This window comes from Biomphalaria glabrata, chromosome 8, assembly GCF_947242115.1.
Source record: "Biomphalaria glabrata chromosome 8, xgBioGlab47.1, whole genome shotgun sequence".
Taxonomy (NCBI): domain Eukaryota; kingdom Metazoa; phylum Mollusca; class Gastropoda; family Planorbidae; genus Biomphalaria; species Biomphalaria glabrata.
In genome coordinates, this window is record NC_074718.1 from 6032798 (window position 1) to 6058408 (window position 25611).

The following is a 25611-nucleotide window of genomic DNA, read 5'->3' on the forward strand; positions in this document are numbered from 1 at the left end:
CCAACTCTTATGGGACCTGACTTAAGTTGGGGAAAGTAAAAACGGTTGGTCGTTGTACTGGCCACATGACACTCTGCTCATTAACCGTTGGCCAGAGAAACAGATGACCTTTAACATCAGCTGCCCCATAGATGTCAAGGGGTGAAAGGGGAAACTAAAACTCCTGTCATCTGGGGGTGGGGGGAGTGGCACTGTGTATCTGAGTGTATGCATATGAATGCTAAGGCTTGAGACGGCAAGGTCTACAAACTGGGCACACACTATTGTAGCTGTGTCTTTCTGTATATGTAGGTCTCATTAATCTTCGGACTCGAAGACAAGCCTTATTATTATAATTACATTATCAAAGTGATTCCAAGTTCTAGAATTAATGTTTTGTATTTATTTGAAAAAAAAATTTTTTTTATTTTTTTAAAGAGTTAATACTTTAAAGTTGTATCTCCAGCATCACGATATTGTTTTAGTGTTCTGAAATTGGTTTTAAGAGAGAACTAGATCTATACAGAATTGGAACATTAGAAACGTATCGTCTTATCAGCACTATCTCATCGTAACACCATCAAGAAAAAACCATATCAAGATATCGTGTCAAGATATTTTCTTTTATTTTTTTATATTATAATAAAATCATGAGTTAAAAACATTTTCTGTGTACTATTGACGGACCTGACTCGTCATACTCTTGTTTTGAAATCCACATCTGCTGGAAAGTTGAAAGTGAGGCTAAGATGGATCCACCAATCCAGACAGAGTACTTCCTCTCAGGGGGAGCAATCACTTTGATTTTCATTGAACTTGGCGCTAAGCTTGTTAGCTCTTTCTGCAATCTGTCAGCTATTCCAGGGAACATGGTGCTTCCCCCTGACATAACTATTTTCTTGTACAGATCCTTTCGGATGTCTTCATCACATTTGTTGATGGAATTACAGGTCATTTCGTGAATGCCCGGAGTCTCCATACCAAGGAAGCTGGGCTGATAGAGTGCTTCTGGACACCGGAACCTCTCGTTTCCAATAGTGATAGAGATTGTCTGTCCATCTGGAAGCTGATAATTTTTCTCCAAAGTAGATAATTTGGACGCCATATTCATCTCCGTTTCAAAGTCCAAGGCAACGTACGAAAAGTTCTCTTTGAGGTCACTCACGATCTCCCTCTCAGCTGTGGAGGTGAAGGTATAAGATTGGTCTCGTTCATTCAGAATCTTCATCATGTATTCGGTGAGATCTCGTCCCGCGAGATCCAATCTGGCTATTGCATGGGGCAGAGCATAGCCTTCATATATAGGTACTGTGTGGGTGACACCATCTCCAGAATCAAGGACAGTACCTACATTTAGAGAAAAGGTTTAAGCTAAATGTCTTTTGAAATTGTGGAATTTAATTATAATTTCAGCAATGACTTAAAACTTAAATAAATCTATTTTCTCATATAAACGTTATGTATCATTGATAAGTAAATAATACCAGTGTCTGTCCCCGAAGAGAAGATTGACAACACGGCCTGATTGGCTACATACAGAGCTGGCGTGGAGAATGTTTCGAACATTATTTGTGTCATTTTTTCTCTGTTCAAAATATAAATAAAAGAAAAATGAGCGAACATTTCAATACATGTCACATAGCTGTCAACATCGTCTGTCCCTTAACTTTCGTCGTAGGAGTGTTGTGACAGTTCGCGACAGTTTGCATAACTAAATCCCTCCATTTTTTGCCGGTCAGCTGAGAGGCCGGTTCATTCTTTTACAATGTCCAGCCAGCTTTTCTTCGGATGACCTTTTCTTCGTGTTTTCTCCACTGTACCTTGAAGGATGATTTTAGACTGGTACAATGCAAAAAAGTGGCGTGTTAGTTAGACAATAGCTATTCGTTTATTGTTATCTAAATTTAGATGGGAATGGTGCAAAGCATTCCCATATGTTTGCGTATATAACCCGCGGGCTATACAGGTTTCTACATACGGGTGGCAGCAGTGCGGCGTATAGAAAGTTGCGGGGTTTACCAACTTTATTTTATTCATGAACAAAACATAAATGAAACTATGGGCATACCGGTGGTTCTTCATATCTCCTAAAGTTCGCTGTGTGATTGTGAAATGTACATTGGAAAGTTTTAGGAACATCTCATTATAACCTTCAAGAAAACAAAGAGTACCGATGCGGCAGAGAATCTTAAAACACACTGATATACCAGTAATCAATTGTGACAAGCAAGTAAGCAAATTGACTACTTTGACGACATCGGCAATGTGGACTACAATGCATGCAATATATCCACGATCAATTGTCATTCTCACTAATCTCACTCTCCTCGCTATATTTAGTGAAGGCATCGAAACACATGCTGGGTATATAAAGTTCGGGTTGTACGGAATTGTTTTTACTTATTTTGTATTTTGCGCGGGGTATACAAGTGGTGCGGCGGGGTATACGTGTGAGCAAGTGCGAGTTTTACGCGTACCATAAGCGGGGTAAGTGGAGATTTTCAAGATTAACTAAACAAGGTCAAGGACGCTAGATTTTACTTTCATGTTGCCAACTAAATAAAAGTTACAAACAAAAGAACTTCAAAAATCTGCATTGCTAAAAAGGCACAAATATACATGCGTATGTATGTATATATATATATATATATATATATATATATATATATATATATATATATATATATATATATATATATATAAAGGGCTAAAAAAATATGTTTGTACATTGCTAAAAAGGGCACAAAATAATTATATAAATTTAAAAAAAAACAGTTCCTTTATTCTGTATTCCAGATACTTAAAAACAACAACAAAACTTGCTATTTATGGATGAGCCATGTATGAACATCTCCAAGTGTACATTACACTTGTAGAGTTCATCAGTTGACAGCTTAAGATTGCAGTAGACACATGTAAGTCGATACAGCGACATCGTCACTTTGGTCATTCACTCATTACGCTAATAATGTTGTTTTCACATTTCCCTGCACACACATGGTGCAGTTGGTGCGCGCTATCTTGTGTAGCCTACTAGTCTAGAAGGGAGATAACAGGGGTAGCCAGGAGATGTAAGCTGGGAAGTGAACAAGGGAAATAACTACTTTTTATTTATAACAATTGTCTATCGTCTTCGTGGTCGAAGATGAGTGCATCTCTCATTTCCTATCAGCTCGAAGATGGCTAAAAAGTCCAATCCTCGCTTTAAAAAGCTGGCACCATACATGGCATAAGTTAGTTAGGTCTACTGCCGGCTTCTTTTCTCAGCCGTTTTGTTAGCTCTGCGTTCTTTCATGCTGGCCGTTTTCTTTGCCTCGAATCTTGAGACTCCGACACTCACGGGTTTACGCCACTAGGAGCGATCGAGAGCCAGTTTTTCCCAGCCGTGAATGCCAATCTCTTATCTTCCTGAGGGAGCTCTTAAGGGTGTCTTTGTAACGCTTGTGTTGACCCCCTAAGAGCGCTTTGCTGCACACAGCTCCTTATTTTAAAAAGTCGTTTGGGGAGCCGACTTTCTGGCATACGGTCTACATGTTCCCCCACAACGAAATTGGGACCTTTTTTTTTTTTTGTGGCGTGGATTCTGTTTCAGTAAGTGACAACTATGGGATTTCAACGTGTTCGAACCACTTCACCTGATGAATTTTCGCATAACTGTTTATAATCAAATCTATGAGTCAAACCATTCGACCAACTGCCCATTAAGCCTAAGTGCCCGGGCATGCTACCCTGCCTCATAGTGGCGCCCGGGTGGAAACGATTGTAGGAGGAAACCCTTGGGGGTGCCTAAGGGGGTGCGAGAGCATCCTCATTGCACTGTGCGAAGTTGTAAAAAAAGCCCCCCACAACCTTGTCACAATCCAGGCGCTGTTCCTTAAGGGGCCGTTACATAAATGGCGTGTCCCGCACGGTTAGCCTGGTATAGAAAAGGAAAGTGGCAGGGGTCCCGGTGCACGCGATCTCTGGCCGCGAGTCTGACACCCCGCCAGACAAAACACTGTACAGTGTACTGAGAGCTCTTGTTCACTTTTGCTGGCTTAGAGTTCCAAGAGCCGAAGACTCAACTCTTCCTGACAGTTTCAAGAAGAAGAAGAAGAAGCCAAAGTGAACATTATTACATCATATCTGCTTAAGCATATCAAGCAGTAAGGGCAAGTGCTCTAAGTGCTCAATCTACTGTGGATTACCTGTTTCCTTTGGGATTTAATGGCGTCTCAGTCAATAGCACTGGGTGCTCCTCGGGCGCCACTCTCAGCTCGTTGTAAAAAGTGTGGTGCCAGATCTTCTCCATTTCTTCCCAGTTGGTCACTACGCCGCGCTCGATGGGACAGTTAAAGTTTAAAATTCCTCTTTTAGCCTGAGCCTCGTCTCCAATGTAACATTCCTTCTGACCCATGCCAGACATCGAATACTGAAAGTACATACACACAATGAACTGATAAATATTGAAATGAACTGATAATACTAATTGGAACTTACAAATACTGAAAATACTCAGTAAACAGATACGTCACTATAAAGCATTACGTATTCTAGCTGACTATATTTTGTTTCAATGTTTAAAGTAAACTGTAACACACGAGCCAACAATGTATTTTTTTAAATTTTATTGTGTGTGTACGAAACTAAGCAATAATAATTTTTTTCCAATTTAGCAAAATATTGCATAAACTTGAAAGTTGACATTCCAAATCAGTAAATTAAATCATTTCATTATGAAAAATGTAGTATGTAAATCAAATACTACAGTTTTGTGTTCAGCTAGTTATATAGAACAAAATATTGTAGAACAATTTGTTAAATCTATAGACATCGTTAAATCTATTTAACTTTTTATAAAATTGGATAAAATTAATATCTACGTCTGTACGGAAAAATTATCGCATTTTGTTTTTGTTTCAAAGAAATAAGGCCACAATTTATACTGCATAGAATTTATTATTACTTTAAATGTAATATAGCTTTCAATTGTATGTAAGAAGAAAAATTCAATTTCTTTAATCCTGTAAGAATTTTATTTTTGGTCTAAGCTAAGACAAACCTGATGTATTGGTCTCCCCACGATAGAAGGAAAAATTGCTCTTGGTTCATCATCCCTAGCAAAACCGGCCTTGATTATTCCAGATTCATTGTCTACAACTAAAGCAACAAATTCTGCATCGTTCATTTTGAAAGTTTGTTTTGAATTTTGTATAAATTCTAGATCTATTTTTTTTTTAAACAAAAAGTTCTCTACTTCTGTTTTAAACGTCGCCACGCATTCATTTTTATCCTGATAGTAGCCTACCTGACCTATATAATTCTATTTAGTCTTCTTAGTGGGTTTACAGCCGTCTTCAAAGCATGTTTAGCAAGAAAATTGCAGATGTGGTTTTAAATATAGAAACCACAGTCTGGGTCCATATAACCTAAACCTATATAAGGCGTTATCTATTGTATGAGAAATACAAGAAAAAAATTGTTTTAAATTTTAACTTGATCTGAGAATGGGTGTGGGAGAAATATTGTGGACATTTTTTTATAAGGGGACCAAACCCGACACATTTACGAACTTTTTACCAAAATGAGTTAACTCCTTGTCTCCTAACTGAAGATACCAGCGTTGATTCCACCAGAATGTGGTAAATAATTACGGAGAGAAAGCGTTAATATAAGCTTTATTAAAATAAGGCTGGATGGAAAGGGTAGGGGGTGTTCTACATTGCGTTTTCAGGTGTAAAAGAAAATGGCGATGGCCAGATGACACCTTTGTTAATTATTCGTAGGACACAGAAACAGGTGACCTTTACATCATCTGCCCCATAAATCGGAAAGTCTGAAAGGGGTACTTTACTTTTTTTAAAAAATCTAATAATTTAAAACAACAGATAACTGTTTAAAACATCAATGCATAACAATTTAAAACAATATATAACGATTTTGAAACACTTGCGATTGGCTGAATTGAACAAGTTAATACAATAAATGTAAAAATAATTACAATGCAAGTCAGACAGAAACACAGTTATCATTCTTGGCGCGTTTAGTTGTTTTTTTTTTACAGACTTTATTATTATTATAAAATAAACGAACTGATATTCATTCTATTGAACTGCCGGGGTTGAGCTTCGTTAGAGAGAAATAAATGTATTGTGGTCCTTTTAACAGTGTCCATTGATAAATTTTCTGGTCACGTGGCAGGTCTGCAACAGAGCCCCCCCCCTCCCCCCCCCCCCGACAGGCGTTGTGGTCCAATCTCTTTTGCGGACAAATGGGAGGGGGAGGTATTTGTACAGTTCATCTTTCATGTTCATGTTCAGCCCGAGGGTCACATCCGGACCCTCGAAGCGTTTACCCAGAGAGCATCGTGAATCTGCGGAGCCTGTCTCCCCTTTGGAATGGACTGGACAAATTTTGCTGCATTTGGGAATGAGTTTATCCTTGTTGTTGCCGGTCGCTGGCCTGCAGTACTGAACTGCTGGTAGATTAAAACGTTGTAGGCAGTGGCGTACCGAGGGAATCCGCCCCGGGCGCCGGAGAGCAGGGGGCGCCAAAATGGGTATTACCAGTGGCGTCACTAGGCAGGTGCGGGGGTTGTGGTCCGCACCGGGTGACACCCATAAGGGGGTGACACCCAAGTGAAAAAAAACAACTTTTCAAAAGCAGACAACAACTTTAAATCTGGCACATATTGCGAACTTATTTACGCAAGTAGAATCTCCTCTCTCTTTTTTCTGTTCTCTGATTCTCTCTCTCAATATGTTTCTATAAATAATTTTGGTTCCATCAAATTAACCAAAACGTTACACCATACTAATTTTACTAGCTAAACATTACACCATACTTTCAGCGGCATGGATCGGAAAACTTCTTTAATGTATGGAACTGTGTCATCGAGGCTATTGTGATTGTTGCAAGCTCTTGTCGCATTGTGCGATGGTGTAGAAGTTTGCTGTCATTTTTTTTATTCCCCCTGTATTAAAAAAAAAAAAATCAGCCTATCGTGTTAACGAGAAAGAGGGACAAGTGCGGTAGGTTAATAAAACATTGATGTGTTGTAGAGTAAAATAAGGGGTGACAATTGGATACTCTTGAAATAATATATAAAAATGAACTCACATGGCACAGTTGCCAATAACAAATTATTTACAGATAAATCCGGGTAAATTTTTGTATTAATTAAAGGAAAAGTAAGTTTTTTTGTTGTTTATTTTGGATAATGTAGAACTATAAATACTAAGTTTTAAGCATGCAGATAAAATTAATTATCAATTAGAATGTATTTAACGTTTGCAACTTCAATCATTGTAATGTAGAATATTTGTAAATATGTATTGAGCAGCTAATGAAAGAAAGTATATTTGAGGATTATGATAACAAATATCAAATAAGAGTCATCACATTACAATGTACAGTTTGATGGATTTTTACAGCTGTTAGAAAACCTGTATGAAGATGGTACTCAAACTAGTGAGACTCAGAATGATGCATACAGTTTGCTTCAAAATGTGATGAATTTCAATTTCATCACACTACTTTGCCACTGGAGAGCTCTCTGACAGTCACAGAGGAGAAAGGGAAGCACTAGCACTAGCTGCTACCATGCTAGCAAATCATCCAAGTTCCCCTCACAGTCAGATTGTCTTTCTAACAGACGCAAAAACAACCCTCCAAAGCCTGCAAAACTCTGATTCCCCTTATATTAAAAACCTCAGAACAGCACTCACAAAGCTCAACCACAACAGCAAAAAAACTGTCATTCAATGGATACCAGCTCACATACAACTAGCAGGAAATGAGAAGGCTGACACACTCGCCAAGAGTGGGAGAACAAACTCACAAGTAAACTCTATCCAGAAGAAATGAAGAAATTAATTGTAGATAAAATAAATGAGAAATGGACGAGCTCCCATCCAAATCACAAGAAAGATGATGCTTACTATAAGCTATCCCGACAAGACCAACGTCTAATCTTTCGACTCAGGACCGGACACAACAGAATGCGACAACACATGTTCCGGAAGCTCAAAATTGGAACCAGTGAAATCTGCCCATGTGGAGTATCACCAGAAAATGCCGACCACGTCCTCCAAAACTGCTCTCTCTACCAAGAGGCCCGTATAAGACATTGGCCCCAAATCACCCCAATAGAAAGAAAACTATATGGAGAGCTCCCTGATTTGGAAACCACTGCGCAGTTCATCTCATGTATTGGTCTAGTCATATGAACACTCCAACATAACAATGAGAACGATGAAGAAGAAGAAAACACTACTTGATTTCTGGCATGCAGTTTTGTCAAAAATTGACCGGATTCAAAAACGACTGCAAGATCCATCAATGAATTTCCATGACGCAGCACTGGATTTAGAAGGACTGCAGCAACGGCTAAGTAGCATTCGAGAAGATGTTTGCATCACTGCAGTCAATGCAGCTAAAGTTCTGTGTGAAAAATTGGGAATTAGGATAGAAGGAAGAATTAAACGTCGAAAACAGATGCCTGGTGAAAATGCTGGTGATGCAGGACTCGCTGCGGTTGAAAAAATAACTCGCATTATGAAATCAGTTATTGATAGACTAATCCAGGAGATGACAACACGATTTGGTCGTCTGAAGACGTTAGATGAAAAGTTTGGATTTCTATTCAACATCAGCAAATTGTTTGCTAATGATACCTCTAATGATATTCAACAGCACTGTGCTACGCTGGCTGACTTTTATAAAACTGATATCGATGGAACTGAACTGTTCGTAGAAATCAGTGACTGCAGTATGTTGCTGAAAACCCTGCCAGATGCTACCCCAAGCAGCCCATTAGAATTACTTTCATTTATTATTTCATATGGCAATGACATATTTCCAAACTTGCGAATTGCTTTGCAAATTATGCTGACAATCTCTGTGTCAGTTGCTAGCTGTGAGCGTTCTTTTAGTAAACTAAAAATCATTTTAACTTATTTGAGAGCTTCAATGGGTCAGGAGCGTCTGTCAAACTTGGCATTGCTAAGCATAGAAAAGGAGCTGGTCGAAACAATTAATTTTGATGATGTCATTGACAACTTTGCTAGTGCAAGATCACGAAAAGTAGTTCTATAAGAAATGGCTAATGTTGCTTCAGATTGTTCATTAACTTTGTTTACAATAAAAGAAATTAATTTATTGATTGGTGATTGTTTTAATGCAAATATAGATTACGCATACTAATAGGGGGGGGGCGCCAACAGACTATGCCGTCCCGGGCGCCTGGCACCCTCGGTACGCCACTGGTTGTAAGCGTGATATATTTTAACTAATTAAACTTCAAATAACTTGAATAAGTTTCTTGTAAACGATACTAAATATAACTTTACTTATAATATAAACAAAAGTTGATATAAAATAAAATAAATATAGTAGACTTTAGTTATAGGCCTACTGCTTTTTTTTTTCAGCAAATTCTATCTCACTACAATAGCACAATCATTCAGGCTCACGTTCTGGAGTCGTCTCCCCTAACTAAAACCGAAGTGACGACGATGACACCTATCATTGTCAATCATTCTCAATCAATCGCAAAGTTCTGCCCAGTCACCGTAGAAGCACACACACGCTCCATAAGAAATTAACAATCCTTCAGACTCCAGACCAAAATGGCTGCGAACCACTGCCCTATATATTTTTCCAAGATTTTCTATTAAGTGATAAAGTAGGTGTATTCTTTCGGTTACTCTTTCTCTCTGCATGTTTTCATGTCTGATCCAGGCCGGGCATAGAATGTTCCGGTGAAGTTCTTTGAACTCTTTGTCTTTGTGTGTGTGTGTGTGTTAAAGACCGCCTTCATATACAGCCTTTAAAGAGATAGATTACCACTTCAAGTTTTAAATACAGAAATCAGTCAAATTTGAGAACAGGATACAATGGTACACAGAGCTGGTTTTCTTTAGTACATTTGTATAGAGTATAGAGACTTGTTTTGTGGCCTAGTTTATGTATTATTAAATAATCTCTGAAAGGGTTGGAAATACAGGCGAAATAATAACACCCATGGGCTAACATTAGACCACTAGTTATCATCAAACAAGCATCTACATATTAAACAATTATTTATCTACAAAAATATTTATTCAATTGTTTAACATTATATACATAATAGAGACAATACAAAAAGAATCCTTTTCATTGGTCATGATTGGAAATTGATTTTAGCTGGCAAATAAAAATGCTGAAACACAACCAAAAAAAATGAAGCAGCGTTTAACTGGCATGTTACATCAACTTTAAATTAATTTCGTGTTATATAAATCTGAAGTGTGGCGTTAAACTTTCCACTTTGATATTAACCAAATAATTTCAAGTACAACTTTGAACAGTTTCAGATTTGGCCTACTTGTGTTCAGAAATCTGAAATCTTCGTTCCTTGTGATAAACACATAGACATAAATAAATATAGACTGACCGAAGGAAGTAGCTTCAGGTAACTTGAAAACATGTATATCTATTGTATTCGGATTTCCGAATTATGAAAAATTGCAATGATCTTCATTCTTAGAGATTAAACAAAACACTAGTGAAAATATTGTAATACTTATATAGGTTATGGCTGAAATAGATATGAATACTTAACTTTTATATTGCTCATAAATGCTGTATAATAAGGTACACAAAATTGCAAGTCACAAATGTTCGTTTCATAAAACTCTTTAATCGGCCAGTCTATATTTATTTATGTCTATGGATAAACATTAACAACTGATCTCGTTCTGACTAGATCTACTCGCTTATGTTCCTATATTTGCGATGATGAATGTATTACCGATGAGCTGCCGCGGGTACATAACAATGAAGAGTGTAAATGATCATGAACTATATATATATAAAAAAAGGCAACGAACTGTCAACATTTGTGACTAAGTAACCCTTGTCCCCTAGGAAGTGAAGGTTATAGACATTCAGTCAGAACGACAGCGACCTCGGAAGTCTTTATCACACTGTTTTTGGTCTCTTGTTGAGTATAACAATGTGAATGTAACAAATTTCCTGGGGAAAAAAAAAGCAGTTGTCTTTCGTCTTGGATAGAATTTCATTCATTGACAGTCCTGCCCATTCTTTTATGTTGTCTTCCCATCGCTTTCTCTGTCTGTCTCTTCCTGTTTTTACCTGGCACTGTTCCCTGAAGGATGGTCTTCGCTAGCCCCGAGGACCTCTATAGACCATAGAGTTAGCGTTTTATGACTACAAAACAACAACAACCCTTTTTCGAGTATAACAATGTTAATGTAAACAATTATTCTGGGGAAAAATAGCAGTATTCGTTCTACAATATAAATCAAAACTTTTGTCTCTGGTGAAGCAGATATTGTGGATTACTCAATCATGACAACTGCACCCTCAGAAGTATTTGACACTTTGTTTTGTTGTCCTTTGTATTGTGTAGAAATAAATTTGATGTAACTACACACATACTGAATAAAGAATTTAAATAAAATTGAAATGCTATAAATCTTCCCACACAGATTTGATGCAAAGAATGAATGTTTTTTTTAAAGAATTGTCATTGTCACTGATGGTATATTATTTGAAGCTTAGGCTATTCATTTTAAAAGATGTTGTTCACCTTTATTAGGGTTTCCAGACATCTGCACGCCAATGGAGGACAGAAAGGAGCACAAAACCTTACAAAGTAGGACGCAACCTTACAAAGTAGGACGCAACCTTACAAAGGAGGACACAGCCTTACAAAGGAGGACGCAACCTTACAAAGGACACAACCTTACAAAGGAGGACGCAACCTTACAAAGGAGGACACAACCTTACAAGGGGGGGGACACAACCTTACAAAGGAAGAAGCAACATTACAAAGGAGGACGCAACCTTACAAAGAAGGACGCAACCTTACAAAGTAGGACGCAACCTTACAAAGGAGGATGCAACCTTACAAAGGAGGACACAACCTTACAAAGGAGGACACAACCTTACAAAGGAGGACACAACCTTACAAAGGAGGACACAACCTTACAAAGGAGGACGCAACCTTACAAAGGACGCAACCTTACAAAGGACGCAACCTTACAAAGGAGGACACAACTTTACAAAGGAAGACGCAACCTTACAAAGGAGGACACAACCTTACAAAGGAGGACACAACCTTACAAAGGAAGACGCAACCTTACAAAGGAGGACGCAACCTTACAAAGTAGGACACAACCTTACAAAGGAGGACGCAACCTTACAAAGGAATACGCAACCTTACAAAGGAGGACACAACCTTACAAAGGAGGACACAAAGGAGGACGCAGTACAAATAAAAATGAAAAAAAAAAGATACCTATCATTAGGGTTAGATTTCAGTAAGTGGAGGCCACTCACACCTTTCAAAACTTTAATAAAAATTGACTTAACATTAAAACTTAGAGCTAAAAAAAAAGTTGTATTTTAGAAGAAGGAAATAAGATAAATATTTAATATGCATATTTAAGTAAAAAAAAAAAACAATGATATTTTTGAGTTTGTTGAAGGTAAAGCCCTTGGTTGTCACACATAAGCAAACTGAAAGCTACATTTATATATTACGATCACGCTACAAGCGTACACCCCTTAACCGCGACAATGTTGCCAACCGTAGGATTTAAATTATTGTTGGTAAAAATGCGAAACAAAAAAGCAACAATAAAACTACAAGCTGCTGAGGCGTCGAAATTGAATTTTTAAAAAATCCCTACTGTGGGGGCCGCTAGGCAGTAGCCCCACCTGGCCTCTTTCTCCAATCCGACCCTGATTACTATATTGATTAAACAAAAATTAAAGCTCAGACAAAGCGATAGTTTCTTTAGATACTGAGAATAGCTTTTGCTGAAAAAAATGTTTCTGATTAAGTCAAAGGAGAGTATACATAGACATAAAGAAATATAGACTGGCCGAAGGAAGTAGCTTCATGTAACTTGAAAACATGTATATCTATTGTATTCGGATTTCCGAACTATGAAAAATTGCATGATCTTCATTCTTAGAGATTAAACAAAACTACACTGCCTCCTTATTTACAATATATATATAGGTGTGTGGCTGAAATAGATATGAATACTTAACTTTTATACTGCTCATAAATGCTGTATAATAAAGTACACAAAATTGCAAGTCACAAATTTTCATTTCATAAAACTCTTTAATCGGCCAGTCTATATTTATTTATGTCTATGAGAGTATACTTCTTTCTTTAATCCACCATGCCAAGACTGAGCATTAAGCAGCAGGTTTTTTCAAAGGAAAGAAATGCATAGATCTTAGGCAACAGATTGAACGTGCCAAATCTTGGATATATCACGGAATCAACTGTGTTGGTGGTGGGTCACGTGACTAAGACACTACCCATTGAATGAGTTTGTCTCATCTTTCTATGAATAATTTCAATTTGCATTAATGATCAAACAGCTAAACGATTTCCCATTCAGTTGATGTTCACGTGACTATTGGCCCAGTTGATGCACGCATAACTATTGCCCACAGTTGATGTTCACGTGAATATTGGCCCACAGTTGATGTTCACGTGACTATTGGCCCGCAGTTGATGTTCACGTGAATATTGGCCCGCAGTTGATGTTCACGTGAATATTGGCCCACAGTTGATGTTCACGTAACTATTGGCCCACAGTTGATGTACGCATAACTATGGCCCACAGTTTATGTTGGCGTGACTATTGGCCCACACTGTTTATAAGTGAGTCTGTTTGGACCAGAAGATATAAAGGATTGAATTCGATTATTTGATAATATGCTATGGCAGAACGATAAGATAGCCTTTCAGCTTTAGTCAAAAATATAAGATGTTAATCTGATTGACAGTTAGACGAAAGAATTTTTAAAAAATACGGATTTTTTATCCGGAAAATTTGTGTTGTTTTTTTTAGTTCTCTTTTCTTACTTTTCTATCACCTAACACTTAGTCTGTTGAACAACTGAGGCATCATACAGGATCTGTTGACCGCCTTTCTCCATTCCTCTTTGTCTTTTGCCTTGGATAGTATTTCATTCAATGACAGGCCTGTCCATTCTTTTATGTTGTCTTCCCATCGCTTTCTCTGACTGCCTCTTCTTGTTTTTCCTGGTACTGTTCCCTGAAGGATAGGCTTTGCTAGCCCTGAGGACCTTATGATGTGACCATTAGAGTTTACGTTTAAGACTACAAAACAACAACAAAATGAACATGTATGTTTAATGAAAATGAACATTTTTTAAGTTCACGACATGCATGTTTAATGAAAATGAACATTTTTTAAGTTCACGACATGCATGCTTAATGAAAATGAACATTTTTTTGTACAAACCAGCATTGCACTTTATCACCACTTAAACATTAGACTTTGAGCACTGAGACGCAATACAAAATGCAGTTTTAAAAATAAAAGTTGTTTAAGTTGATATTTGAAAGATGATAACAACCAGCTGTATTATTAACAACTAAATACACATCCCAGAATGTCTTCATGTATGGTGCTAATGTGTTAATTTAATTTATAAGCATTTCAAAATATAATCAATAATAGTTTTTTTTAAGACTGTATGAAAAAAAAATTAAATGGCAAAAATATATATGTTTATATTTATTTATATATAGTCTCCTTTCTTACTTTGTATATAAAGACCACAGATCTAAATATATTATTCCTAGACTGGAAAACGGAAACAAATTCCAATCCAATAATATCAGATCACAGACCTATGTTATGTACGTAACTCTTATTAAAGCTCTAAGGGAAGTCACTTTTAGTTTTATACTCTCCATAACTACTGTATAATACAGCCCTGTATTGGGAAAAAGTTTTTTTTTTATAACATCGCGTTAAAAAACATATATATTCTCGTCCAGTCTTGATATTTTCATGTCTATGGTCATGCATTATTTATTTTAATCATAGACTGTACTTTATTTTAAAATAATCATTCAGCTCATAAGTACAAATGGAAAACTAAAGTAACTGAGGTGTGGTCTTTGTATAATAGGCTTACCGTATGCAATGCCATAGAATACACTATTCAAAACATTCAAATGACCAGGACAAGATGTAGACTTAATGAGGCTCTAAGCTTTTTAAGATATGGAGCCCCTTGTTATCAACATAAGGCAAATTTTCAATGGCTCTTTCTTCCAAACGATTGAAAATATTTCCATTTCTGGAGAACCCTTAACAAGTGGGGGGCCCTAAGCTATATCTGAAGTTGTCTATAGGTAAATCATACACTGCAAAGGACTTTATTTTAAATGTATCAGATGGACTAAATAATGTTTAAAAGAATATTCATTCAAATTTAGTTAGTTTTTAAAAATAATGTTTGGTTCAAACGACAAATTAGTTGACAACATTAAAATATTGGATCTCAAATAAAATATATAAATATAAATTGTTTTCCTTTTCTTATGTAAACAGGAATAACAATTAACAAGGTTACAAAAGACAGTTTGTGTGGAAACACAAACTCAAAATCGGCCCCCGAAGTAAAATGTTTTACATAGTTCGGATAATCCTTCAGAGTTGAAGATACTTTACTTGATAGTCCAAACCTCCCGCAGGACGACGGGGGATGGGAACAGGCAGGGTTTGAACCTTCGACCGTCGATAAATCCGAACGACAGTCCAGCGCGCCAACCGCACGACCAGTGGTCCACCCAGGTAGGCTTCAATATTTTCAGAAAGAATATCCGAATTAAATTATATCAAAGACAAATGAGAGATAAGAATGGAGAAAAAAGGTTAACAGATCTTGTGTAGTGCCCCAAAGGTCCCGCAGATCAAAGGATAGGTGAAAGTGAATGTAAAGTTAGATGTGAACCTGGCCTAACTAGTTCCCCTTTCAGACCTTGTGGTCTATAGGGCAGATGATGTAAAGTTAATCTGTTTTTGTGGCCTACGGCTAACGAGGGTGTCATGTAGCCAGCACAACGACCAAGGGCCTTTACTTTTCCCCAACTAATGTCAGGTACTCATTAGAGCTGGGTAGACTCAGAAGTTCAAAATCCCAGTCTTCACCAGGATTCGAACCCGGGACCCTCAGTTGGGAATAAATAAAGTAATTGTTTTGAAAAGGCTCAATCACAAATTCGAATCCTTAAAAAAAATAAAAAATTTCCGCTATATTAAAAAAAAAAAGTTCACGAAAATGAAGTTTATAAGATTACTATTCATTTTAAATTAGGTCTAACTTATAATGCATACTAATTAGCTTTTTCTCTTTAAAAAAACTATTTGCATAATTTATTTTAAAAATTAGATTTTTCGCTTTCAGGAAAAAAAAGTAGCCGTTGCATCAGAACTTTGAATGGTCTAAAATATTGTGAAGTCGGATTTTCAATATCTTTTCTAGTTTACGAGATCTAAACGGGACAGACGGACAGACTGACAGACATTTCACACAAAACTAATAGCGTCTTTTCCCTTTTCGGGGGCCGCTAAAAATGAGTTCAAAACATGAGTTAAAAACATTTTCTGTGTACTATTGACGGACCTGACTCGTCATACTCTTGTTTTGAAATCCACATCTGCTGGAAAGTTGAAAGTGAGGCTAAGATGGATCCACCAATCCAGACAGAGTACTTCCTCTCAGGGGGAGCAATCACTTTGATTTTCATTGAACTTGGCGCTAAGCTTGTTAGCTCTTTCTGCATTCTGTCGGCTATTCCAGGGAACATGGTGCTTCCCCCTGACATAACTATGTTTGCATAGAGATCCTTTCGGATGTCTTTATCACATTTGTTGATGGAATTGTAGGTCATTTCGTGAATGCCAGGAGTCTCCATACCAAGGAAGCTGGGCTGATAGAGTGCTTCTGGACACCAGAACCTCTCATTTCCAATAGTGATAGAGATTGTCTGTCCATCTGGAAGCTCATAGCTCTTTTCCAAAGACGATGAAGTAGATGCCGTATTCATCTCCATTTCAAAGTCCAGGGCAACATACGAGAGTTTCTCTTTGAGGTCACGTACGATCTTTCTCGCAGCGGTGGTAGTGAAGGAGTAGCCTCTTTGTGTGAGAATTCTCATCATGTATTCGGTGAGATCTCGTCCCGCGAGATCCAGTCTGGAGATTGCATGGGGCAGAGCATAGCCTTCATATATAGGTACTGTATGGGTGACACCATCTCCAGAATCAAGGACAGTACCTACATTTAGAGAAAAAGTTTAACTCTATAGCTAAATGTCTTTTGAAATTGTGGAATTTAATTATAATTTCAGCAATGACTTAAAACTTAAATAAATCAATTTTCTCATATAAACGTTATGTATCATTGATAAGTAAATAATACCAGTGTATGTCCCCGAAGAGAAGAGTGACAACACGGCCTGATTGGCTACATACAGAGCTGGTGTGGAGAATGTTTCGAACATTATTTGTGTCATTTTTTCTCTGTTCAAAAATATAAAAGAAAAGAAAAATGAGCAAACATTTCAATACAAGGTACATAGCTTTCAACATCATCTGTCCCTTGACCTTCGTCATAGGGGTACTATGACAGTTCGCATAACTAAATCCCTCCATTTTTTGAACTGACAGGCCGGTCCATTCTTTTACATTGTCCAGCCAGCTTTTCTTCGGATGACCTTTTCTTCGTGTTTTCTCCACTGTACCTTGAAGGATGACTTAAGACTGGTACAACGCAAAAAGTGGCGTGTTAATTAGACATTAGTTATTCGTTTATTGTTATCTAAATTTAGATGGGAATTGTGCAAAGCATACCCGTATGTTCGCGTATATATCCCGCGGGTTAAACAGGTTTTCCCATACGGGTGGCAGCTGAAAGTTGCGGGGTTTACCAACTTAATTTTATTCATAAACAAAACATAAATGAAACTATGGGCATACCGGTGGTTCTTCATACCTCCTATAGTTCGCTGTGTGGTTGTGAAATGTACATATGAAAGTTTTACGAACATCTCATTATAACCCTCAAGAAAACAAAGAGTACCGATGCGGCAGAGAATCTTTAACATACTGATATACCAGTAATCAATTGTGACAAGTAAGTAAGCAAATTAACTACTTTGACGACATCGGTAATGTAAAAAAACTTGTGGACTACAATACATCCACGATCAATTGTCATTCTCACTAATCTCACTCTCCTCGCCATAGTTAGTGAAGGCATCGAAACACATGCGGGGTATATAAGAGTTCGGGTTGTACGAAATTGTTTTACTTACGGTATTTTGTAATTTGTGCGGGGTATGCGTGTGAGCAGGTGCGAGTTTTACGCGTACCATAAGCGGGGTAAGTGCGCGAAAATACGATATTCTAGTCGTTATAGAATAGTCATTTAGTTTACGCATGATGAGAGCTTTTGGAGATTTTCAAGATTAACTAAACAAGGTCAAGGACGCTATATTTTACTTTCATGTTGCCAACTAAATAATAGTTACAAAGAAAAGAACTTCAAAATTTGCATTGTTAAAAAGGCCTCCTAGGGAGATAACAGGAGTAGCCAGGAGATGTAAGCTGGGAAGTGAACAAGGGAAATAAATAATATTTATTTATAACAATTGTCTATCGTCTTCGTGGTCGAAGATGAATGAATCTCTCATTTCCTATCAGCACGACGATGGCTAAAAAGTCCAATTCACCTGATGAATTTTCGCGTAACTGTTTATAATCAAATCTATGAGTCAAACCAGTCTACCAACTGCCCATTAAGCCTAAGTGAAAATTATTACATCATATCTTCTCGCTATCAAGCTGTAAGGGCAAGTGATCTAAGTGCTATATCAACTGTGAATTACCTGTTTGCTTTGGGATTTAATGGCGTCTCAGTCAATAGCACTGGGTGCTCCTCAGGCGCCACTCTCAGCTCGTTGTAAAAAGTGTGGTGCCAGATCTTCTCCATGTCATCCCAGTTGGTCACTACGCCGCGCTCGATGGGACAGTTAAGTTTAAGGTTTAAAATTCTTCCTTTAGTCTGAGCATTGTCTCCAATGTAACAATCTATCAGACCCATAACAGGCACCCACATCAAATACTGAAAGAACATACACATAATGAACTGATAAATATTGAAATAAACTAATAAATATTAAAATGAACTGATAAATACTGAAATAAGCTGATAAATACTGAAATGAACTGATAAATAGTGAAATGAGCTAATAAATACTCAAATGAACTGATAAATACAGAAATGAATTGATAAATACTAAAATTAACTGATAAATACTGAAATGAACTGATAAATACTGAAATGAACTGAAAAATACTGAAATGAACTGATAAATACTAAAATGAACAGATAAATACTGAAATGAACTGATAAATACTGAAATGAGCTGATAAATACTAATTGGAACTTACAAATACTAAAATACATAGGCCCCTATACTCAGTAAAACAGATACGTCACTATAAAGCATTACGTATTCTAGCTGACTTTAGATTTAGTTTCAATATTTCAAGTAAACTGTAACACAGGCATGTCAAACTGGGAGTTCGGGGGCCGCATGCGGCCCGCAACCACCTTGCATGCGGCCCCTTGGCCACCTAAAAAAAAAAATAAATAATGTTAAACTATTACGCTGGAAAACAAGAGATGACAAGCTACTTGAATTGAAAAATAGTATTTGTTAAACTGAACAACGTGGGGTGAGTCTGCAGTGAAAGCAAGCTACATTTTGTCAAACTTCATTGTAAGCCATTGCAAATCATTTAATAAATGTGATTTTATGAAGGAGTGTGTCGTTAGAGATGGCTGCCTGGTCGTGCGGTTTGCACGCTGGACTGTCGTTCGGACTTATCGATGGTCCCGGGTTCAAACCCTGCCCGCTCCCATCCCCCGCCGTCCTGCGGGAGCTTTGGACTAGGAAGTAATTATCTTCAACTCTGAAGGAACATCCGAAATAAGTAAAACATTTTACAAACATTTTAGAGCCGAAGTAATTTGTCCAGAAAAAGTGAAAGCATTCAAAGAAATAGCGTTAACTAGTGACACTGTGGCAGATGGAATAAATGACATGTCAGTCAGGTTGCGTAAACAATTAAAAAACAAAATCGCTGATTTTGAATTATTTTCATAGGCTCTCTATGAGTCAACTGATGTAAAGGGTGTAGCACAGTTGGTTACATTCATAAGGACCTGTGACAGGAATTTTGACATACACGAGGAATTACTTGAGTTCTGTACTATGCATAACACCACAACAAGCGAGGATGTTTTTTGAGAAATGACAGGAGGTGATAATGCAGTACAATTTATCTTTGGTAAAGCTATCTAGTCTAACAAGGTATGGTGCACCAACCATGAAATGAAATGGTTTTAATGCAAAGTTACTTGCAAAAATAAGAGAGGCTGATGATAATTTTAAATTTACTCATTTTCAGTGCATCATTCACCAAGAAACATTCTGCGCACAGCAAATACAGTTTCAACATGTCATAAGACCGTTTTCAGTCATTCTCAATTTTATTCGTGCCCGTGGTTTTAATGCTCGCCAATTTTCAATGTTTCTGGATGACATTGGACACGAATTTGATTGTGTTCCCTACTACACAAAAGTCCGCTGGCTCTCATGATATATAATATTGAAGAGATTGTTTGCACTGCGTGAGGAAATCGTAGGCCTATTGCTTCTGAACATGAAAGTTGAACCTGTTAAACATTTCCATACTGACTAATGGGTTCGGGATTTTGGCATTAGCAGTTGATCTCACTGGTCACCTGCAAGACTTGAATTCGAAACTTCAAAGTAAAGACAAAATTGTCACAACTGCGTGTAATCATGTGAAATGCTTTCAAGCAAAATTAGGACTGTGGATAAACCAAATATGAAGTAAAAATCTTGTTCACTTCTCAACGTGTCAGGAACTAAAAATATTAAATACAGTTGCGACATTTGGTGAATGTCTTACACCTAGAATCGTTAGTAGATGCTTTCAATGACCGTTTTCGTGACTTCGTTACATAAGAGCAAGAATTTTCGTGTTTTGTATCTCCATTCTCATTTGCTTTTGAAAATGCTGCTGGAAATGTGCAACTAGAGCTGATAGAATAGCAGTCAGATTCTTAGTTGAAATCGAAGTACATTGAAATGGCTGTACCAAGATTGTACAGTTATTTACCCTGAACTGTATTTTGAATTGCGGAAATTTGCAGCCAGAATTCTATGTTTGCAAGCACATATCTCTGTGAGCAGTTCTTTTCCATAATAAAAGCTACAAAAACACCTCACCGTTCGAGATTTTATGATCAAAATTTGTCATCTGTGATGAAAGCGTCAGTGGCAAACAAATTTCAACCTGACATTAATAAAATGGTATCCCAGAAAAGATGTCAAGCATTAGGACAAAGAAAATAATGCGTAATCAAAGTATTTTTTTATTAGCCAATAGTACTACAAATTTAAATAAGGGACAGGTATGCCATTAATTATTGTATTCTATTGTATTATTTCTAATTTACATAAAACTAGTAGGCTGTTTTGGAACTGATTTTTTGGGCTGCGGCTCTTCAGGTCATAGTAAGTTTGTTATGTATACACCTTAATGAGTTTGACATGCCTGCTGTAACACATGAGCCAACAATGTATTTTTGTGTGTGTGTACGAAACTTAACAATAATCTTTTCCAATTTAGCAAAATATTACATAAACTTGAAAGTTGACATTCCAAATCAGTAAATTAAATCATTTCGTTATGAAAAGTGTAGTATGTAAATCAAATACTACAGTTTTGTGTTCATCTAGTTATATAGAACAAAATATTGTAGAACAATTTGTTAAATCTATAGACATGGTTAAATCTATTTAACTTTTTATAAAAATTGGATAAAATTAATATTTACATCTGTACGGAAAAATTATCGCATTTTGTTTTTGTTTCAAAGAAATAAGACCACTATATTGTTTAGAATGTATTATTACTTGTAATATAATATAGCTTTCAATTGTGTGTAAGATGAAAAATTCAATTTCTATAATCCTGTAAGAATTTTATTTTGGTATAGGCTAAGACAAACCTGAGGTCTTGGTCTCCCCACGATAGAAGGGAAAATTGCTATTGGGACATTATCCTTAGCAAAACCGGCCTTGATTATTCCAGATCCACTGTCTACAACTAAAGCAACACAATCTTCATCGTTCATTTTGAAAGTTTGTTTTGAATTTTGTATAAATTCTAGATTTTTTTTTTTTAAAGGTCTCTACTTCTGTTTTAAACCTTTTCCACGAATTCATTTCTATCCTGAATTCTGATAATTACTTTTGAAAATAGTTATTTTGGACCCAAAAAAGGATTTTTAGATTTAAACGTATTTATATAGCTTATCCATTTATTTACTAGAATAGAATGTTCAATTTTCTGAAATAATGTTTTTAATTATAATTTTTTTCATTTTTGGGGTGCTTATTAATCAAGGTTTGATTGAAAAACGTAAAAATCCTCCATAGTTACGCCTAAAATAACTCTTTTGCATAGCAAATACACTGGTCATATTTGGTATCAAATTGTTCGGCTTCAAAAGCACTTTAAAAATTTGGCAACACTTCCTAATCTATTATAAGAAGTTTTTAGCTAAATTTAGAAACTTGCGTAATCTATTTGGTAAGTTTTTCGTATAATTATAGCCCACTCATAAATGCTGAACGCTGATTGGTTGCTAACCGGAATATCCCTAGTGACTGTGTATACGTCAAGTTATCGAAAATAGAAAAACAAACATGCTGCCGTTTTCTCATTGCAAACAAAACAGTTTCAGTATCATAAAATAAACGTTTTTGTATGTTTTATTCTTGCTATTCGGAAATCTTCATCATGTGAGTATAATAAATAGGATTTCGTAATTCTAGATCTACGAATCTGGTCTAGATTACTCTAGATCTACACTAACTAGTGGTCATAAAATAAAATCTGAAATCATAATCATATTGAATCCAGCCAGGTCTAGATTCTAGATGAGTAGTCTACTACTACTAGATCTAGATCTAAATATAGAATAATAGATCATTATCTAGGACTAGATGCATAGATTATTCTGTGCCAAGCCCAAGATGAAGATAAAAGAAAGAAACAGCGTATTGAAGCTCATATAAACACTAGATCTAATTCTAGATTAGAAGATCTAGACTCTAAACGTCTAGAAGATTTGATTCAAATCATGTCAATGTAAATTGTAATAGACTTCTCCTACTCAAACACTTTCAATGTTAGATGTAGATGTATGTATTGAATAGATAGTGTCTGAGTGTGCAACCTAGTTTTGACATGGACTTTATACTATTGTAAGATTCAAATCTATATTAATATTAATGATAATCCAACTGTAAGTTGACATGACATTTTGCTTTAATTTATTAACATGGAACCTAGATCTAGACATCAGAAGCTACTAATTAATGACAATATTTGTTACCTATGCCCTATATATTCTATAAACTTGATTATCACCTAATATCAATCTTTTGTCAGGTTTGAAGTACTACTGTTAGCAGAATGAAATCCCTGCCTCCAACTAATACAAAGATTGGTTTGAATCTCAACAAGTTAATTGTGATGTCAACTAGATCTATTCTATAAAGGTTAGTTTTTTTGTTTCTTGTTTTAAAACCTTATTTATTTAGAATAATTATGTTGTTGCCACTTGATGTTTACTTAATTATTTTTCTTATACATTTTTGTTCTATATTTTTTAGGATTCAAGCAATGGTGGCAATGCATTACGCTGAAATATTCTGGAAGATATTCATCAACAAGTTTAACTGCGATACACCACACTGTTTTCCAAATCTTTTAACAGAGTGTGTGGGATTTAACCTTTTGGAGATATAAAAGTAACTTAAGAAGTGTGTGGGATTTAACCTTTTGGAGATATAAAAGTAACTTAAGAAGTGTGTGGGATTTAACCTTTTGGAGATATAAAAGTAACTTAAGAAGTGTGTGGGATTTAACCTTTTGGAGATATAAAAGTAACTTAAGAAGAGTGCTACTCAATTTACAAAAGGCTATCAGAACAAACAAATTATACAGACGTAAACTTGATGCAACTCAAAATACTATTACGTCCATTCGCTCATGAACTAGAAACTTTTGGACCAAATCTAGATTTACTAATCCAGAAAAAGAAAACTTTTCTATTTTAGCTGCTGTGGGACAACTTAATGTAAATTTTTCTTTTGTCAGTGTAATTAAAACTTTTTTCAATTATTAGGCCAGCAAGAAAAACCATCCACTTAGATTATCAAGCTTTCAGAAAATCTTAAGAAATGCAATTTTAAAAAGTTGTATAAAGATTACTGTTGTTGAGAAAAGATGCTAAAGCACACATGGAATTTCAGTTGATAGAAGCAAAAGGAGTTTGTTAATATTCTGGAAAGTTTTTAATCCATATGTTAATATTCTGGAAAGTTTTAAATCCATTGTTTACATTTTGAATTTTTAGCTATTTTTCTCATATTGCTATCAACATATATGATCATCTTAAAAGTACTATAACTTAAAAACTTATTGATGAAATGATGTCAAATTTTTTACATTATAAGACTATATTTAGTTATCAAAGTGTGCAGTGTTAGTTATTCAAATATAGTGATTTTACATAGTTTGACAAATAAATTTTAGTTTTAAATCAATTTTTCTTAGATTCTTATTTTTCCAAAAATACCAAAACTAAAATTGCTATTACTTTGCAAGCATTTAAAATATTTGCATAAAATTTGAAACACTAAAAGATATCTGTTAGTACTTTAACGTGACATCCAGTGTTGTTTTTTAAATTCATGATGTTCATTTTATTGTCTTTGACATCTCTAAAAAAAAGGTTTTTTTGTAAAAAAACTATACCACCTATTTTACTTCTAAATCTTGTGAAAAAAAATAGAATTGTAATAAAAATTGAGATGTCACATTATAGAGTCATGTTTCCTTCTTCAAAATAAAAAAGTTTGAGTCTTTGTTATTGATTATTAAGAAAGGAATAGCATTTTAAAAATCATATACAAAAAACAAGATGGCGGCCATTACCATGGCAACCACAAAAGTGACACACAATTTTCTATGTTTTTTTTATTAGGGTGAGTTACTGTACCAACCAGCCAGTTTTGATAAGTTTCTGGTCAATATTAAAGAAAATAATTTTTCTATGTGTACCTCCCCTTAAAACATCAATGCATAACAATTTAAAACAGTATATAACGATTTTGAAACACTTGCGATTGGCTGAATTGAATAATTTAATACAATAAATGTAAAAATAATTACAATGCAAGTCAGACAGAATACTCAGTTATCATTCTTGGCGCGTTTAGTTTGTTTTTTACAGACTTTATTATTATTTGAAAATAAACGAACTGATATTCATTCTATTGAACTGCTGGGGTTGAGCTTTGTTAAAGAGATACAAAAGTATTGTGGTCCTTTTAACAGTGTCCATTAATACATTTTCTGGTTACGTGGCAGGTCTGTAACAGAGCCCCCCCCCCCCCCATTGACAGGCGTTGTGGTCCAAGCTCTTTTGTGGACATATGTGAAAAGGGGGGGGGAGGTATTTGTACAGTTCATCTTTCATTAGCTTAATTTCCGTTTACATCGTTCAGCCCGCGGGTCTCATCCGGACCCTCGAAACGTCTACCCAGAGAACATAGTGAATCTGCAGAGCCTGTCTCCCCTTTGGAATGGACTAAACGACTTTTGCTGCATTGGAAATGAGTTTGTC

The 25611-nt window shown here is 36.0% G+C and overlaps 2 protein-coding genes and 1 long non-coding RNA gene across 3 annotated transcripts in view; 1 reads left to right on the plus strand and 2 right to left on the minus strand.

Annotated features, from left to right (window-relative positions):
* Window positions 1-634: 634 nt before the first annotated feature.
* On the minus strand, window positions 635-2914 carry LOC129927709 (actin, muscle-like). Its single transcript, XM_056038036.1, has 2 exons — window positions 2848-2914; window positions 635-1326 (listed from the first exon to the last, which is right to left on the minus strand). The coding sequence occupies exons 1-2, from the start codon at window positions 2912-2914 to the stop codon at window positions 635-637; spliced, it is 759 nt and encodes a 252-aa protein (XP_055894011.1).
* A 1300-nt stretch (window positions 2915-4214) lies between these two features.
* LOC106057302 (actin-2-like) overlaps window positions 4215-25611 on the minus strand; it is a 32822-nt gene continuing 11425 nt past the window's right edge. Inside the window, exons 5-7 of the mRNA XM_056038167.1 lie at window positions 17233-17292; window positions 16435-17088; window positions 4215-4390 (exon numbers count right to left, since the gene is read on the minus strand). Coding sequence (XP_055894142.1) covers window positions 4332-4390; window positions 16435-17088; window positions 17233-17292 — 773 coding nt within the window. The 3' untranslated portion in view covers window positions 4215-4331. The remainder of the gene's footprint in view (window positions 4391-16434; window positions 17089-17232; window positions 17293-25611) is intronic.
* On the plus strand, window positions 22584-24802 carry LOC106066396 (uncharacterized). The gene is made up of 3 exons (XR_001217542.2): window positions 22584-22717; window positions 23370-23479; window positions 23594-24802. It is a non-coding gene; the product is annotated as an uncharacterized LOC106066396 (long non-coding RNA).